At 39.3% G+C, this 20,562-nt stretch overlaps 1 protein-coding gene across 1 annotated transcript in view; it reads right to left on the reverse strand.

The window, feature by feature from the left end:
• LOC126281049 (retinal dehydrogenase 2-like) overlaps positions 1-20,562 on the reverse strand; it is a 76,112-nt gene that overhangs the window by 7,255 nt on the left and 48,295 nt on the right. Inside the window, exons 7-8 of the mRNA XM_049979812.1 lie at positions 18,196-18,298; positions 3,506-3,690 (exon numbers count right to left, since the gene is read on the reverse strand). Coding sequence (XP_049835769.1) covers positions 3,506-3,690; positions 18,196-18,298 — 288 coding nt within the window. The remainder of the gene's footprint in view (positions 1-3,505; positions 3,691-18,195; positions 18,299-20,562) is intronic.

Here is a 20,562-nt window from a genome sequence, read left to right on the forward strand (position 1 = left end):
AAAGTAATACAAATGACATCAAACCAATAAAGACAACATTCATGTTTATAATATAAAATTAATGTGGTAAGGTTGATTGAACTAATTTATAGCTGAACTGCTTGTATCATAACATGTTCATTTAGTATATATGAACACTATGTGAAAGTGTAATGCCACAACATTATGTCTTGTGAAAGGAGCATGAAAATAAGATAAAAGAGATTCAGATGTGTAAAGAGTCATTTTCCACTGATCTGCTTGTGAATAAAACAGGACAGAAAATATTTATGTAATGTACACTCTGGCGCACACAACAACATACAGTGGGTTACAGCATATATACATAAACATAGATGAAGACTAGTATGTGGTATACATCACCAAACATGGTGTCAGGAAATGTTTATCTTACTCTCACATTAAAGCAATGTCGAATCCAGGATAGAATGTGACAATATAATGAAGAGGATAATTGCTACTCACCATATGGCAGAGATGCTGAGTCACAGAAAGGTAGCTTTCGAAGAACAAGGCTTTGTCAGAAATAGACAAAACACACACACACACACACACACACACACACACACACACACAGCAGCCAAACTGCCAGCAGCAGTGCATTATGGTAGAGGGAATTGTATCAGGGTAAGAAGAAGGCTATGGTGGGGAGGGGAAGAAATAGCAGGGTAGGTAAGGTGGAGGTGAAGTGCTGCTGGGAGTGTGAAAGGATGAGGTGGAGAGTAGGACAGGTAGGTGCAGTTGGTAGGTTAGATGGAGGACAGGGGAGAGAAGGGGGATAGTGGAAAAGGAAAGAAGTAAAAAGACTGAGTGTGTTAGTAGAATAGAGGACTGTGTAGTGCTGAAATGAGAACAGGATAGGGGCTAGATTGATATGGTCAATGACTCATGAAGGATGAGGCCAGGAGGGTTACGGTAATATAGGATATCTTGCAAGGAGAGCTCCCACCTGTGCAGTTCAGAAAAGCTGGTGGTGATGGGAAGGATCCAGATGGCACAGGCTGTGAAGCAGTCATTGAAATGAAGGACCATGTAGAATGCAGCACAGTGGCTGCAGCTTAGCTTGTAGATCACATGACTGGTTTCACAGGTTGCCCTGCATTTGCAGGGATTGGTGATGTTTGTGACTGGACTGGGGTAGGTGGTGGTGGGGGGAGGAAGTATGGGACAAGTCTTGCATCTAAGTCTATTACAGGGATATGAGCCATGAGGCAAGGGATTGGGAGCAGGAGTTGTGTAGGGATAAATTAGGATATTGTGTAGGTTTGGTGAGCACCAAAATACCACTGTGAGTGGGGTTGGAAGGATAGTGGGTAGGACAGTTATCATTTCAGGGCACAACAAGAGATAGTCAGAACCGTGCGAGAACGTAATTCAGTTGCTCCAGTCCTGTGTGTTGCTGTGTCATGAGGGGAATGCTGCTCTGTGGCCAGACAGTGGGACTTTGGAAGGTGTTGGGTGACTGGAAATGTACGGCATGGGAGATCTGTTTTTGTACAATGGTGGAAGGTAATTACAATCTGTAAAGGCCTCAGTGAGAATTCTAGTATATTTTGAGAGGGACGGTTCATCACTACAGATGTGATGGCCGTGGGAGGCTAGGCTGTATGGAAGGGTCTTCTTGGTGTGGATGGGTGGCAGGTGTCAAAGTGGCCGTTTTGCTGGTGGTTGGTAGATTTGATTTGGGCAGGGGTACTAACATAGCTGTCTTTGAGATGGAGGTCAAAATCGCGGCTGGTGGCTTGATGAATTGAATACTGCCAAGCGAAGCATATGGGGGCGCAGATGTTGAGGTTCTGGAGGAATGCGGATAGGATGTCCTCACTCTTGATCCAGATCATGGAGATGTCATCAATGAATCTGAACCACATGAGCGGTTTGGGATTCTGGTTGCTTCAGAAGGATTCCTCTAGATGACCCATAGCTCTGCCCCATATATATTTGCGGGTAAGTCTTCAAAGGAGAAGTAATTGTGGCTGATGATAGCGACTATAAAGGAGATGCCTGGTTTGGAATCCATCAGGTGTTGGGAAAGGTAGCATTCAATAGTGGTAAGACCATGGGCATGAGGTACATTGGTGTAGAGGGAGGTGGCATCAATAGTGAGGAGCAGGGCACTGTATGGTAAAGGAACAGGAGCTGTGAAGAGTCTGTGGAGGAAATGGTTGGAATCGTTTATGTAGCTGCGTAGGTTGCAGGTAATACGCTGAAGGTGTAGGTCTATGAGAGAAGAGATTCTCTCAGTGGTGGAACAGCAGCTGGCTTAAATGGAGCATCCAGAGTGGTTGGGTTTATGGACTTTTGGAAACATGTAAAAGGTAGGAGTGTGGAGAACGGTAGGGTTGAGAAGAGAGATAGGCTCTGTGGAGAGGCTCTGGGATGGCGCAAAGGTTTGGAGGAGAGACTGTAAATCCAGCTGTATTTCTGGAATGGGGTCACTGTGGCAGGGTTTGTGGGTGGATGACTGACAGCTGGTGGAGTCCTGTCAGGTAACCCTTGCAGTTCAAAACAAAAGTAATGGAACCTTTGTCTTCAGGTGTTATTCTAAGGTTGGCTTTAGTTTTTAGGTGGGGGTGTGAGGTTAGTTTGCATGTTGAAGGATTTTGGGAATGATGGTGAGACAAGGTTCAAGGTTAAGAAATTCTGGAAAGTTAACAGGGGGTGATTGAGGGCAGTGGGGGGTGGATCATGGTTGGAAGGAGTAGTGAACTGAGTCAGTCAGGTTTCAGCACTGGTATTTTGTTGAGTCTGGCTGGTAGGTTTGGTGGCGAAAAAATGTTTCCACTCTAGGGACTGTGAGAAGGAGAGAAAGTCTTAAGCACATCCAGCATTCAGGTTAGACGGTGAATGGGGGAGTGAGGATGGGGGGGGGGGGGGGGAGTAGCAGAAAAGGAAAGAAGTAACAAGACTGGCTACGTTGGTGGAACAGATGACTGTGTAGTGCTGGAAAAGGAACAGGGGAGGGGCTAAAAGGGTAAGGACAATGACTAACAAAGGTTCTGTGTGGTGGCTGCCACCAATTCCATACCAAGAAGCCCCTTCCATACAGCCTAGCTGCTCATGGCTGTCACATCTGTAGTGAAGAGCTACCCCTCTGGAAATATACCGAGGATCTCACTGAGGCCTTTATGGATTGTAATTACCCTCCAACCTTGTAGAAAAACAGATCTCCCATGCCTTACATTTCCAGTCACCCAACACCCCAAAGTCCCACCATCTGACCTCAGAGGAACATTCCCCTTGTGACTCAGCTTTTATCTGCCAGGAAGTTTCAAGGGACATATTGTCACCATACCTGCCTGTTTCATCTGATTTGGCTCTTTGAGAATTACTTCCATGTCTCAAGCTCAAAATTCTGTTCAAATGAAGAACTAACAATCAAAGCTGATGGGTATTGAGGAATCTGATTTTCAAGGTGGGATTAAGGCATTGGAATATCATTAGACGAAGTGCATTAATGTACAGGGAGACTCATAAAAATGTTGCACTGAGGTAAGTTTCTCACCTGAGGCCCATGTTGAACAGTGACATCAAATGGGTCTCCGATCTTTCTTGCTTCTGCCTTAGCTTTTGACTTCTGTACAAACTCATCATATATGCTCTCATGCACAAAAGTTCTTGTTCCTGCACAGCATACTTGTCCTTGATTTACAAATATAGCATCATGTGCTATTTGCACAGCTTCATCAACTGCAACAATTAATTTTTACATTTGTTTTATTATATTTAATTTACAAGTCATGCAAAAATCTGTAAATATCTAAACCAATACGTCAAATATCTCACCAGCTCACATACATCAAAATATACTGTTACCTACAAATTATGGCTCATAGGTACCCAAAACAGAGTGCATCAGAACTGTATGCTCCCTTTTTGGAGACATCTGGGAGGGTTATGTCAACAGACAGCAAGTAACGATATTTACACAACCAATAAGGCCTCTGGGCATCATGATGTGAAGGACTGGGACTCGCCAATCAAACAATACAATACAAATGACTAATACTCATCATGATGCACAATAAATTGTGCAAAATGGAAAAAGAGCTTTCTGCAGGTGAGTATCTACAGCTGTTACATAATTTGAAATAAGCATGTTTGTGACATCAATTGTACAATTGTATGTTTATTCTCTATCAGTTTTGATTATTCTAATCATCTTTGCAGGAGGAAAACACTGTGCATCACTGGATCAAACACACATTTCTGTCAAACATGACACAACTAAATGTTGAACGTATACAGGGTGTTTCAAAAGCGACTTTACAAAGTTAAAAATTCATATAAATTTAAGGAAAGAAGATATAGAGCTGGGTTTAGTGTTATTTTGTAGGGAAACACATCATGCTTTTTACCTTAAACTAAATATGTTGGGTTTGGTTTCCATTGGTTACCCAGCACACATGCCAGCAGAAGTCAATTTCTTCCCAAACTTGCTGTAACATTGCAGGTGTAACTTGCTCAGTGATGAAATCGATGAGGATGACCAAGAATGAAATGTTTACTTCAAGCAAGATGTTGCACCACCCCACTACCTGGCTGACATCCAGGATTTTGTCAGTGACCGCTTTCCAGGTCAATGGATTGCCCATAATGCGGCAATTGCATGGCCCCCAAGTTCCCCAGACACAACACCACTCGATTTTTTAAAATGTGGTTTCATCGAGGATATTGTGTTTGTACCTCCTGTGTTGGCTTCTCTACCTGAACTTAGAGCAAGAATTTACACTGTCATGTTGACAAAACATTGTCTCACTCACTCAATATTGCCAGATGAGCTTGGAGGACCTGATGATTTCCCATGTCTTACCAAGCACCCTGTTTCTACAAAACATTTATGCCATTCATAAATTTTAGGCCTACTAGGAGGATCTTTTGCATACTTGCTATGGAAATTACGCTGAACTGTTGCCACCGACTTTGATTCTGCAAATCAAAACACACAGCTGCCTTCATCGGATCAGTAAAGGCAGCCATCTTTAATGCTACTGCTGCTAACACTCATTACAGTGCAATTCAGCACTAGCAAGCTACACAAGACAAACCTTTATGTATTTCCTTACAAACTGACACTACAGTCACCTCTGTAGGCACTATGAATTAATTTATATGAATTTTCAAAATTTTAAAGTCCTTTTTGAAACACACTGTATAATTATAATAGCAACCTGTCTCAACAGTCCATATAAATGTGCTGTGCCTTGGCACAATTACAATATTGTACACTTGGTATCACCAAGTATGCACTACTGTAATTGTGCCAAGGTACAGTGTGTTTATGTGGACTGTGCTAAGAAGACTGTTGTTATTGTTGTTGCGGTCTTCAGCCCAAATACTGGTTTGACGTAGCTCTCCATGAAACTCTATTCTGTGCAAGCCCCTTCATCTCCAAAGACTACTGCAGCCCACATCTTCCTGAATCTGCTGTATCCATCTCTTGGTGCCCCTCTACAACTTTACATCCCAGACTTCCCCCCAACACTACATTGGTGATCCCCTGGTGTCTCAGAATGTGTCCTATCAACTGATTCCTTCTTTTGGTCAAATTATGCCACAAATTTCTTGTCTCCCCAATTCTGTTCAGTGCTTCTTCATTAATTACATCATCAACCCATCTAAACTTCAGTATTTTTCAGTAGCACCCCATTTTGGAAGTATCTATTCTCTTTTTATCTAAAGTGTTTATCGTCCATATTTCACTTCCATACATAGTTACACTCCAGACAAATACCTCGAGAAAAATTTTCTAATAGTTAAAACTATATTTGATGTTAACAAATTTCTCTTCTTCAGAAATGCTTTTCTTGCCACTGACAGTCTACATTTTATATCCTCTACGAAATCTTCATGGCATATCAGCCGAGTTTTCTTTGGTTCCCTTTACTGCTTGTTCAATGCACATACTTAATAACATCAGGGATAGCCCAAAGCTCTGTCTCACTTTCCTTCAACCACTGCCTCTCTTTCATACCCCTCAAGTGGTATAACTACAAGTTGTAAATAGCCTTTTGATTCCTGTATTTTACCTCCCTTACCTTCAGAATTTGAAAGAGAGTTAGCTTTCTCTAGGTTTACAAATGGTCTAAATGTAGGTTTGCCTTTCCTTAATCGAATCTTCTAAGGTAAGTAACAGGGTCAGTATTGCCTTTTGTGTTCCTACCTTTCTCCAGAGTCAAAACTGATCTTCTCTGAGTTCGGCTCCTACCAGGTTTTCCATTCTTCCATAAGGAATTTGCATTAGTATTTTGCAACCATGACTTATTAAACTGATAATTTGATAATTTTCACACCTGGCAGCAACAGCTTTCTTTGGATCGGAATTATTATGTTCTTCTTGAGTTATGAGGGTATTTCACCTGTCTCATACATTTTGCACATCAAAGAGTGTAGTTCTGTCATCGCTAGCTCTTCCAAGGCAATCAGTAGTTCTGACAGATTATCATTTGCCCCTTGTTTTGACTTAGATCTTTTCTGAGCTTTATCAAATTCTTTCACAGTATCATATCTCCCATCTCATTTTTATCTACATCCACTTCCCTTTCTATAATATTGCTTTCAAGTTCACCTCCCTTGTATAGACACTCTATACATTCCTTTGACCTATCAGCTTGCCTTCTTTGCTGAGGACTGGGTCTGAGCCCTTGATAGTCATATATCTGCTTCTCTTTTCCCCAAAGGTTTCTTTAATTTTCCTGTAGGTGATATCTATCATTCACCTCCTGCCAATCTCCTTTTTTAAATGTTTGTATTCCCTTTTACCTGCTTTATTTGCTGCATTTTTAAATTTTCTACTTTTTTCATTTAAATTCAATCTCTCTTGTGTTACCCAAGGATTTCTACTAGGCCTTGTCTTTTTATCCATTTCATTCTCTGCAGCCTTCACTATTTCATCTGTTAAAGCTATCAATTGGTCTTCTACTGTATTCCTTTCCCCTGTTCTAGTCAGCCACTGCCTAATGCTCTCTCTGAACAACCTCTTATTCTTTCAATTTATTCAGACCCCATCTCCTTAATTTTCTACCTTTTTGCAATTTCTTGAGTTTTAATACAGTTCATAAACAATAAATTGTGCACAGAGTCCAGATCTGCCCCTGGAAATGTCTTACAATTTAAAATATGGTTCGTAAATCTCTAACTGTAATCAATCCGAAACCATCTGATGTCTCTAGGTCTGTTCCATGTATACAACGCTCTTGTATGATTCTTAAATCAAGTGTTGGCCATGATTAAATTATGCTCTGTACAAATTCTACCAGATGCCTTTGTCTTTCTTTCCTATTTACCTACTATTTTCGCTCCTCTTCCTTTTCCTACTGTTGAATTCACAATTAAATTTTCATTTCTTTTAACTATCTGAATAATTTCTTTTATCTCATTGTATATTTATTCAATATCTTTATCATCTGCAGAGCTAGTTGACATGTAAAGTTGTACAACTGTGGCAGGCAAGGACTTCATGTCTATCTTGGCTATGATATTGCATTCACTATGCTATTCATAGTAGCTTTCCCTAATTCATATTTTCTTCTTGTTGTTGTGGTCTTCAGTCCTGAGACTGGTTTGATGCAGCTCTCCATGCTACTCTGTCCTGTGCAAGCCTCTTCATCTCCCAGTACCTACCGCAACCTACATCCTTTTGAATCTGCTTAGTGTATTCATCTCTTGGTCTCCCTCTACAATTTTTACCCAAATGCTGCCCTCCAAAACTAAATTTGTGATCCCTTGATGCCTCAGAACATGTCCTACCAACCGATCCCTTCTTCTAGTCAAGTTGTGCCACAAACTTCTCTTATACCCAATCCTATTCAATACTTCCTCATTAGTTATGTGATCTACCCATCTAATCTTCAGCATTCATTCATTATTAAACCTACCCCCGCATTACCGCTATTTTACTTTGTATTTTTAACCCTGTATTCACATGACCAGAAGTTCTGTTCCTTCGCCACTGAACTACACTAATTTGCAATGTATATAACTTCAAAATATCTATTTTCTGTTTTAAATTTTCTGACCTTATTATGACAATTACATATGTTCTATATTTGGTTGGGTCATATTTCACAAAAATGTATGTTCGATTTATTGATGTACACCATTTTTCTCCTGTGAGAAAAAGGGTGAACTACAGTCGTAATAGGTTGCAATACCCTTAATGAACACTTTATAATTAATGAATACTTTACACACTCTTCATTTAATACAATTACGAAACAAAGAACCAAAAAAAAATCTCTTGGTCAAAAATCACATCAAAACTATAAGTAAACTTAAAAACTCAAAAACAGAGGATTACTGTGGTGTTAGTAACAGTGTTATTAAATGCATAACCTCTGCAGTCATGATGCCACTAACATATTGCACAAATCATATTTCTGATGAAGGTGTGTTTCCCAAATGTCTGAAAACGAGTCACACTCCCAGTCTATAAGAAAGGAGTTAAAATGCATAGAGAAGAAATAAAATCTTTGAGGTTTGCCAACGACATCGTAATTCTGTCAGAGACAGCAAAGGACCTGTAAGAGCAGCTGAACAGAATGGATCGTGTCTTGAAAGGATAATATAAGATGAATGTCAACAAAAGCAAAACGAGGATAATGGAATATGGTCAAATTAAATTAGGTGTTGCTGAGGGTATAAGATTAGAAAGAGAGAAACTTAAAATACTAAATGAGTTTTGCTATTTAGGGAGTAAAATAGCTGATGATGGTCAAAGTAGAGAGGATATAAAATGTAGACTGGCTATGGCAAGGAAAGTATTTCTGAATAAGAGTAATTTGTTAACACTGAGTATAGATTGAAGTGTCAGGAAGTCTTTTCTAAAAGTGTTTGTATGGAGTGCAGCCATGTATGGAAGTGAAACATGGACAATAAATAGTTTGGACAAGAAGAGAATAGAAGCTTTCAAAATGTGGTGCTACAGAAGAATGTTGAAGATTAGGTGGGTAGATCACGTAACTAATGGGGAGGTATTGAATAGGATTGGGGAGAAGAGAAGTTTGTGGCACAACTTGACTAGAAGAAGGGATCGGTTGGTAGGACATGTCCTGGAGCATCAAGGGATCACAAATGTAGCATTGGAGGGCACCGTGGAGGGTAAAAATTGTAGAGGGAGACCAAGAGATGAATACACTAAGCAGATTCAGAAGGATGTAGGTTGCAGTAGGTATTGGGAGATGAAGGAGCTTGCACAGGATAGATTAGCACGGAGAGCGGCATCAAACCAGTCTCAGGACTGAAGACCACAACAACAACAACAACAAGCTTTCAGAGTCTGAGGCTCCTTCTTCTGGCAGAAGAGCTGAAGGGGAAGGAAGAAGGGTGAAGGAAAAGGACTGGATATATTTAGGGAAAGGGGTACAGTTCAGAAAAGTCACCCAGAACCCCGGGTCAGGGGAGATTTACTGGACTGGATGAGAAGGAAAGACTGATTGTTGGGGACAGCACCAGACAAGATTTGAAAACCTGAAAGCCTAAAGGTGGAAGACAGGGTAATATGCAAGACAGAGATTACTACAAAAACATTGTGTATGATTTAATAACAGTAAAAAGCTAAGTGCATGGTATGTAACAGAGGTGGGAGGGGAGAAGGCAGAAAACACTAATCAAAAAATGAAAGATGTAGGAAATTAAAATGGAAAGAAGAAAGGAGTAGTTACTGTGAATAAAAGCTGAGACTTAGGAGTTAATGTGCAAGGTGTGTTCAGAAAGTAAGGCGACTTTATATTATTATAAAAAGAATATTTATTTATTCATCAATATTCATGTTGTTCCCTTCAAAGTAATTCCCTCAGTTACAATACACTTGTGCCAACACTTCTTCCAATCCTTGAAGCATTTCTCATAAGCACTTTTTGGTACAGCCTTGAGTATTTCCAACAATGCAGTTTTTATTTCCTCAATTATTGAAAACCTTCATCCTTTCAAAGGTCTCTTCATATTCATATTCATATTCATATTCATATTCTTTATTCACCATTGACCACCAGAGGTGGAATAGGCAATTTACATGGATATAATATAACACTTTCCTTGAATAATATCTTAAAGCTAAATGAACATTGCAAATAGTACCCATAGATGCTAACATACACCATAACATAAGATAAATACATTCAGTGACATCACATAATGAAATACTTAAAAATTAATGTCAATTGATTTTATATTCATAAATTCTGTTATATTGTAAAAAGGATTGATTAGTAACCATTTTAGTAGCTTGCTCCTGAAGCTACTTATGTGAGCCGACCGAGAAGAAAATGTAAGTTTATTAAATATTTTTATACTATTGATTAGATGGGCATTTCCTGTTCTTGTCAGCCTGTGCCTAGGTATGTCTAATTTTGTTTTGCCTCTGGTATTATGGTGGTGTATGTTTTCTCTCATTTCGAAATCTGCTATATTATTTTTTGCATACAATACTGAGGTGTATATATAAAGATTAATAACTGTTAATATTTTCAGCTGAATGAACAGTGGCCGGCAGTGCTCTAATCTACCAGAATTGCTCATTGCCCTTATCACTTTCTTCTGAATTTTTAGAACTTCAGTGATGTGAAGAGAGTGTCCCCATATCAGCAGTCCATATTCTATATGTGACAGAAAGAGTCCAAAATAAATAACTCTTAAATATTCTTTCGTCACTAGGCTTCTCAGTTTCCACATTAAATACATAACTCGAGACAATTTTGTGCAGATATGGTTGATGTGTGTTTCCCACGTTAACTTAGAATCTACATGAATTCCTAGAATTTTAACTGCTTCACCTCTATCTCTTTTGACAATCCAAGTATAATCTGCTGGTTTTTATCAGGATTGCAAAGCAGTGTATTTGATGAGAACCAATTTAGTGCCGCTTCCAGGCCATCTCGCATCATATCTTCCAGAACTGACATGTTCTCATGCTGAGCAAGCAAAGTTGTGTCATCAGCATAACAGATAACAGTATTGGGGATACAATGGGGTAAATCATTGACTGCAATTATAAAAAGGAAGGGCCCAAGGACAGAACCTTGTGGAACTCCTGTCTTAACATCTAGCAATTGTGAGGCAAACTGCTTCCTATTGTTTAGGTATGATTCAATTACTGCCAATGCAGAGTCTTGTACACCATAGAATTTGAGTTTTGCAAGTAAGATATGATGAGAAATGCAGTCAAATGCCTTACTCAAATCGCATAAAAGAAGTGATGCTTTATTTTTATTCTCAAAGGCTGTTATTACTTCATTCACAATTGAAAGAACAGCATTGGTGGTATTTCTTCCCTTGCGGAAGCCGAATTGACTATTAGAGAGTAAGTTATGTGACTCAACAAGAAAAAGTCGCAGGGGGCCAAATCTGGTGTATATGGTGGCTGAGGCATGATTGTCATGTCATTTTTGCCCAAAAAATCTCTCACAAGCAATGATGAATGAGCAGGTGTGTTATCATGATCCAAAAGCCATGAATTGTTTTTCCACAATTCCACGTGTTTTTTGCGTATTGCTTCTTGCAAATAGTGCATAACTTCAAGGTAATACTTCTTATTGAGTGTACGACCTTGGGGAAACAATTCATGATGCACTATGCCACAGAAATTGTAAAAAAAACAGTGAGAAAAATTTCGACATTTGAATAAACTTAGCATGCTTTTTTCAGTCTTGGCTTTCCGGGATGCTTCCATTGGGAACATTGGACTTTTGTTTCAACCTCATAACCATAAACCCATGTTTTGTCCCCAGTTATGACCCTTTTGACCAAATCAGGATCATCATTGATGTCATTCAAGAGCTCCTGAGCAATGCTCATGCGACGGTTCTTGTGATCAAAATTAATAAGTTTTGGAACAAACTTCGCTGACACATGCCTCATGCCCAAAACATCTGAAATAATTGCGTGACATGAGCTGACCAACATGTCAACATCCTCAGCAACTTCTCTTACAGTAATTCAATGATTTTTCAAAACAATTTCCTTCACAGCTTCAATGTTATCATCTGTTGTTCATGTGCTGGGGCATCCAGAGCAAGGTTTGTCATTGGCATCTTCTCTGCCACCTTGGAGGAGCTTGTACCACTTGCAAACATATTTTTTTTTTTACTTAGAGCAGACTCACTGTATGACACTGTCAACAGTTCAAGTGTTTTAGAGCACTTGGTTCCATTTTTCACACAAAATTTTACACAAATTCTTTGCTCCATTTTTTACAATAATTGAAAATTGCCAAGCACACTAAAACATGTCTAACCTTTCTATCTGTCAAAAACATACAAAGTATGTTGTACACTTGAAACTGTGAACATATGTCCAGGAATGTGTACCAAGATAACGAAAAAAAAAAAGATTGATAATCGAATGTCCATTGCCCACAAAATTTGAAAAGTCAGCTTACTTTTTTGAGTAGCCCTCATAAATTGAGGCTAGGTGGGTGGTGAGAACCAGGGACATGTTGTAGTGCTAGTTCCCACTTGCAGAGTTCTGTGAAACTGGTGTCTGGGGGAAGAATTCAGATGGCATGTGTGGTGAAACAGGCACTGAGGTCATGACTCATGTTGTGCAGCATGCTCTGCAACAGGATATTGTGTATTGCCTGTATACATCCTCTGCCTATGCTCATTCATCCTGACTGTTAACTGGGTGGTAGTCATGCCGATGTAAAAAGAAAACAGTGTTTACATAGCAGCTTGTATATAATATGTGTCATAACACAGGTGGCTCACCCTTTGATAGTATATGTTTTGCCAGTTACAGGGCTGGAATAGGTGCTGGTAGGAGGGTGCATAGGACAAGTCTTGCAGTGGGGATGGTCACAGGGTAGGAGCCATAGGGTAGGGATATGTGTGCAGAAGGAGTGTAGGGCCTGACAAGGATATTGCAGAGATTATAAGGGCAAGGAAAAGCTATTCTAGGTGTGGTGGGCAAAATCTCAAACAGAATGGATCTCATTTCAGGGCTTTATGAGTTAGCTTCATGAGTATGTGCCCATAATTTTGTTAATGGTCATATTTATTGTGATATTTACAACTAGGTAACACACTGGATTAAATTCAAAAAATTCACAATGAAAAATAGGGGTTCCTATGATTTTGCATTTGGTGCATATTACACAACATGTTACTGCATATGAAATTGAGCTCTACCAGTCTCTAATCTTAGGAAAATTCATCTTATATAGCACACTCACTTGTGATCGTGAAGTACAGTGATAAAACCAGAATGACATATCCATAACATACCTCATATTTCATAAATGGTTTGAGATATCGAAATGAGATTTTGTCAAATGATTGTATGCACAGAGCAGAGTATTGCGCTGTATGGTACCTACCATGTTATTCCACTAACTACAGACATTTTCAATGAAAGAACATAGTTTTTAAGGGCCATCAATACCAGGTGAAACGAGAAATGTTGTGGGTTCTAGAAAAACGTAAATGATGACATTTCACATTTATTTTTATTTTGAGAATGTGCTTTTTTGTAAGCTATAGTTTTTTACTTGTCCTCAGTTCCTCACTTACTAAGCTAAATAAATCACAGTTTCAGAATTCTCTCACAGCTGCATCTGCACAATGTGTTAGCAATATGACATTGTGTACACTCTGCTGTGTTTTGGCAAAAGAAGCGTCCTTTACCATGACAACAAGAGAAATGTATGTTCTAAAATAATTTCACCTCTATGATACTTCTCTGAAAGTTAACAATATTAGGAAAAATATAGAATGTTAAGATGACCTGCTAAGTTTCAGACAGGCACAATGAAAAGACTTTTACAAATTAAAGCTTTCAGCCAAAGCCTTCTTCAGCAAAGAAAACACACACATATTAACACAAGCAAGCAAATGTCATGCACACATGATTGCCACTAGTCCAGTCAGAGCTGCCAGTGATAGCAGTCATGTGTGCATGTGTGGTGTGCTTGCTTGTGTCAATGTGTGGGTTTTCATTGCTGAAGAAGGCTTTGGTTGAAAGCTTTAAAGTGTAATGGTCTTAGCATTGTGCCTGTCTGCAACTCAATGGGTCATCTTTAGGATAGGTAGTAACCTATCTTTCTCAATAACATAATCAATTTTTGAAAATATAATTTAATTGGATAGTTAAAAAAATGTATTCACCAAGTGTTGGCAGGAGAACATACATACAAAAGGTATTAAAATTGCAATGCTTTTGGAGTCAATGGCTCCTTCTTCTGACAGAAGGGTTGAAGAAGAAGGACAGGTGAGATTTAGGAAAAGTTACCCAGAACCTTGGGTCAGGGGAGACTTACTGGACAGGATAAGAAGGAAAGATTGATTGTTGGGGACTGCACTGGATGAGCTTTGAAAACCTGAGAGCTTGAAAGTGGAATATAGGATAATATGCAAGGAAGAGATTACTGCCAAAACATCATGCAAGAGTTAAAAAAATAGAAAGCTAAAAGGGAGTGAAGAAAGTAATAGTTATTGTACAGAAATGCTTAGACCAAAGAAATTAATGTAAATTAAGGCCAATGGGATGGTGAGATTCAAGGACATGTTGTAGTTTCAGATCCTACCTGTAGGGTTATGAAAAACTGGAATCTGGGGAAAGAATCCAGATGGCATATGTGGCGAATCAGGCACTGTGATCACTACTGTCATGTTTTAGAGCATGTCATGCAACAGGATACTGTGAGTTGCCAGCATACACACTCTGCCTATGCAGATTCATCCTAACTGATAACTTGGTGCTGATCATGCCGCTGCAACAGGTAACAGATGGTATACATAGCATGTGTTGTTTCACAGGTGGCTCTCCCTATGATAGTATATATTTTGTCAGTTACTGGGCTGGTATAGGTTGTAGCAGGAGATTGCATAGGGCATGTCTTACTGTGAAGATGTTCACTGGGGTAGGAGCAAAGAGTGGGTGGGGGATGGGTGTAGAAGGACCACAGAGTCTGACAAGCATTATGCAGACATTGGGAGGGGAACAAAAAACTATTATAGGTGTCATAGAAAGAATGTCAGATAAAATGGCCCCCTTTTGAGGGCATGATTTTGGGAAGTCGTAGCCTAGTCAGAGTTGCTGATTAATGCATTCAGGGCCAGTATAATAGTAAGTGAAAAGTGATGTATTCCTAAACTGATTTTTGGAGGGATCAACAGTATGAGGATTGGATATGTTGGCCTGTGAAATCTGCTTTTGAATTAGGCTGGTGGGGTAATTATGCCCAGTGAAGGCTGAAGTGAGAATGGTGATGTATTGTTGTATAGAGTCTGCATCTGAACAAATACATTTTCTTCCAATACTGAAGCTGGATGGCAGGGAACATATGACATGTAAAGGATGGCCACTGTCAAAATGTAGGAACTGTTGTTTGTTAGTAGTTTTAACGTGAACAGAAGCATTTAGTTGACCTTCAGTGAGAAATGTCAAGGAATGTGGCATGTTATTTGGGATAGGATCATGTGAAATTTAATTGGGAGAATGTATTTAGAGATTCCAAGAATGTTAAAACATCAGCCTCATCATGAATTCATATGGCAAAGATGTCATCAATGTATCTAAACCAAACCAGGGGCTGAAGGCTTATAAATCCCAGGGAAGCCCCAACCAAGCATCCCATAAATAGGCTGACATAGGAAGCAACCATCCTGGTTCCCAAGGCTGTGCCCCAGATCTTTACACATGCCTGTCCTTAAATCGGTAGCACAGCCATGGGAACCAGGTTGGTTTCTTCTAATGCCAACCTTATCATGGGCTGCTTAGAGGGGCCTTGCCTGGGATCCACAAGCCTTCAGCCCCTTGTTTGGTTTATATACATTGATGACATCTGTGCTATATAGACTCATAGTGAGGCTGACCTGTTAAACATCTTGGAATCTCTAAATACATACTCCCAGTTAAATTTCACAGGGTCCTATCTGAATACAATGCTACTTTCCTTTCACTCATATCTTCCTCACCAAAGTTCAGCTACACACTTCTGTCCACATTAAACTTATTAACAAACATTATTACCCCACCAGCCTGGTTCAAAAACAAATTTCTTGGACTGGCTTTGAACGTATTAATCAGCTACTTTGACAAGGCTATGACTCCTTAAAATCATGGCAACAAATGAGGTGCATTTCATCTGACATTTTGCCCGCTAACCCCAGAATACCTTTTCATTGCCCTCCCAATTCCCACAATATACTTGTCAGGCCCTTCTGCACCCATCCCCCTACCCTACGGCTCCTACCCCCGTGAACATCTCCACTGTAGGACATGTCTTATGCACCCTCCTGCTACCACCTATACCAGACCAGTAGCTGACAAAACATATACTATCAAAGGGAGAGCCACCTGTGAAATGACATTTGCCATATATACCAGCTGTTATGTAAACACTGATCAGTCTTTTACAGCAGCATTACCACCACCATGTTATCAGTTAGGATGAATGGGCATAGACAGAGGGTATATACTGGCAACACACAACATCCTGTTGCAGAACATGTTCTACAACATGACAGTCATGACCTCTGTACCTGTTTTACCACACTTTCCATTTGGATTATTCCCCCAAGACACCAGTTTCTCAGAACTCTGCAGGTGGAAACTGGTGCTACAATATGTCCTTGATTCTTACCACCCAACTGGCCTTAACTTACATTTATTTCTTTATTCTCAGCATTTATTCACATTAACTATTCATTTCTTCACTCTTTGTTAGTTTTCTGATCTGTTTATTTTTTGTTGCCCCCTCCCATCTCTACCACATACAGTGAGGTTTTTTTTCTTATTAACTCGTGTAGAATGTTTTGCAAGTAATCTCTTTCTTGAGAACTACAGCGTCTTCCACTCTTAAGCTCTCTCTCAGGTTTTCAAATGTAGGCTGGTGCAGTCCCCAACAAATAGTCTTTCCTTCTCATCCTGCCTGGTAAGTCTCTCCTTACCTGGGGTACTGGGTGACTTTTCTGAATTCCACCCCTTTTACCTAAACCTCACCAGTCCTTTTCCTTTGCTGCTCTTCCTTCCACTTCAACCCCTCTGCCAGAAGAAGGAGCCACTGGCTCTGAAAGCTTGCAAACTGGAATACCTTTTATATGTGTTTTTTTCTACTGCCACTTGTTGAGTAGATTTTTTTATCTATCCAATTACATTAAATCAATCCTTTTCCTAATACTGTTGATATTCCAACCTGGAGTTACCATTGCTTGTTTCTCTGTAAGTTATATATGGTTAACAATTCAGGTGAAAATAATTGCTGCTTTTGTTGCATTTTTAGGAGAATTCTTTTTAGATACTAACTGAAGGAGAGGTGATCTTTTTGGATGGTCATCATGCAGTGTGGGCATTTCTCCTACAGTATCTGCTCGGAAGGCCCACAAATACCACTCTCCCCATGCTCATCCTGCTGGCTGTGTATCTACCAGCCATGTTATCCTGCACACACTTTAAATAATTTATATGTCAAGAATAAGTTGGAATAAGAACTACATATTATGGTTGTGTCAATGGTAGGAATATAATCACTACCTAGTGAGTATGTCCTGAAACCAATGTACAATATTTATCAGGCTGGCTGGCAGCTGCATGTATCCAGAACTTCAAGGGTCAAATGACTACATTAAAGGGTACTGTAGAAGTGCCACAAAGATTTTCCATTTAGTAACCAGAATTACATTGGTGAGAAGGCACACAAGACAGATAATTAAGCACATGTGTTGACGATAAGTGTTGACATAGGGCAACGAATGTTATCACAAATTTTATAGTTTGTGAGCAACATTATATAACAGTTAAGATAGTTAGGATCAGATATATTGATTAGATACAAAATGAAGAAATGTTGGGGGAAATGTTGGAGGAAACTGATAAGGGAAGATACCAGTAGGAATTGTTATCAGGAGTGTAGCCAAGAATAGTTATCCCATCTATGGATAATATTATATGAATTAAGTTAGAAAGGAGTATTCGAGTTCAATGTCCCATCAATGACGAGGCCACTAGAGATGGAGCAGAGATCATTGGTGAAGCAGAAGCTCAGGTAATAGAAGGATGTAGAAGAGAAACCTTTTCAACATACATGTTCTTGTTTTCACCTTAATTAGTTTAGAGAAAATGTAGGTAACCTATATCTGGGTGGACAATCAGGGATTTCAATTCTATTCTTCCAAAATGTTAGCACAGTGCATCAAGCACTGTCTGCTCAATGTGACTGAATGAAAGAACAAAAATGGCACAAGTGTATTTTTTACTCACCATTGACATCACCTAGAACAATAAGAGGACTTTTTCCTCCAAGCTCTAGAGATACTTTCTTCAAATTAGATTTTGCTGCTGCTTCCATAATTATCTTTCCCACCTACAAAGTAAATATAAATTAAATAAAAATTAGAAAAGTTCTGTTCTCAAATATATAGCTCCATTTGAAACTAAAAGTATATAATAATGTGTTTTTTTTAAATATTTAATACTGTCAATCTTATTAAATATCATGTAAAATATAGCTATTACAAAAATAAAATAGTCTTCAGAAGAAAGATTGAGATTATGTTAAACTTCACAAGGCTATTCTCAGCATGGTTATATTGGAAATAGTATTCCTGCAGATTCCTTGAACACAGACACATTGAACACACATCTAACATTCTATGAATTTCAAGAAGGGGAGACACTTTAATGTTATAGATTATAGATACCAGCATCTTCTGCATTCATGCATTTTATGGTTATCCCACAAAAGGCAAAAGTTCTCATAATAAAATTCTCTCAAGCTTTCAGCTGGTTCAAGTAGTTTAAAACAAACAAGCTTTGATCTGAATGCTCCTCACCCATTCTCAAGTAACTTTGTAACTATGCCCAGAGGACTGTGCAGTGCTGACAGGCTACTGTGTAGTCCTCTGTCATATGGCATCATGTAGATGCGGTATGGAGGGATATGGGGTCAGCACGCCACTTTCGGCTTTCCCCACCTTGGAGCCACTACTTCTCATTCAAGAAGATCCTTATCTGGTATCATGAGGCTGACTGTATACTGTTCTATTTCTCCCAACAAGAAAAAATCCCTGGTAGTATCATGAATAGAACCTGGGCCCTCTGTGGAGGCACACCCATTGTCAAGTTGTGACTCTCTTGTGGTTCCTGTTGCCATCCTTATATACCCATGCTAAGTCCTTTGATGTCACTGGTGCCCACTCCAGCACAAAATAAGGTAATGTTTTGACTGCATGACAGCTGCACCCACTTTAATCTTCCTATACCTGGACCCCAAGCTTTGCTTAGCTGCAGACTGCTGTCTTTTTTGGGGCTGTTGTCAGAAATTTTTATCTTCATTGCTTCATTTATAATGTGGTCCCAAAAACCATTTGTTCACTTAGTAACAGATGTTTCACTGAATACAATTCAGTGGCCGTTTTCCAGACCACATTTTTCTACTGCTGATTTCTCAGGGAAACACAGGCCAAAATGGCTCTGGTACTCTATGCAGCACTGTTCATTAGTGCAATCTGTCTGCCTAACATAAAACTTCCACACCAACACAATACGTTGTATATTCCTGGTGTTGTAAGGCCTACATCCTCTTTCTTTGGTCTCACAAGTTGTCAAATTTTTGGTAGTGGCCTGAATACAATCAATTTTATGCATCTTTAGGAGTCTGCTTTTCTTTTCCATTACCGAGCAACAGAATGGCAAAACACAATTTTCTTCATGTCCTCCTTGAGGAACCTTCTGTTTATAAGGCTTTCATGAAATAACTTCCAAAATTTGTCAGTTGTTGTAGTCATTCTGTTTGAATACTTTTCATAAGAGGGTAGTTCTTTTTGAAGTGTATGAAATGGCTTCTGTTTTATGTTTCAAGTTTCTTAGAATGCAAAATTTCTGTGCTGAGTGCTGGTAGCTGGATGCTTGCAGATACCAGTCTTTTGGCTGGGTTTTTGGTAAACACTGTTCCTGAAACATCCATTTGCTTTTCAGCAGACAAGAACATCAAGTAACAACATGACATCATCCTTCTATACCTCCATCATGAACTTGATGTGGTCATGGATGATGTTGCTGAGGTTCACGAACTCTTCCAGCTTTCCATGTCCATGAGGCTAGACAAAGAACATGTCCTTGGTATCACAATAAAAGCATCTAGATTTTGTGACAGCTGCATCCAGGACAATATCCTCAAAGTATTTCATAAGTATGTTAGCTATATTTGGAACCATGGCCTCTCCCTCGCTATGTCATCTGTGTGGTTAAAGCATTCTCCACTGTACACCAAAAAATGAAGTTAGAGTGTACATAAATAAATCCACTACAGTGTTGTCAAAAAACTTGGAGAGAGTTATATAAAGTATTTGTTGGGAAGGCATGTGAATAATAAGACTACATCAAAGCATAGCATGATATTTCATCCTCCAGGGCACAGATGTTGAATTGAGCTGATGAAGTCAGTCATATTCTTGTTATGGTAACCCATGTGCAGGATAATGAGGCTGATCAGATGTTTTCTGAGTCAGTAAACCAGAGATCCAGTGGTGCTCAGGATGGGCTGGCCATATGGCTGTGTCCTTCTTATGAGCTTTTGGCTGGTCATGAAATGTAGGTGATCAAATGACAGAGGAGAGTTTTTTAATG

The sequence above is a fragment of the Schistocerca gregaria genome, chromosome 1 (genome assembly GCF_023897955.1).
Source record: "Schistocerca gregaria isolate iqSchGreg1 chromosome 1, iqSchGreg1.2, whole genome shotgun sequence".
Classification (NCBI taxonomy): domain Eukaryota; kingdom Metazoa; phylum Arthropoda; class Insecta; order Orthoptera; family Acrididae; genus Schistocerca; species Schistocerca gregaria.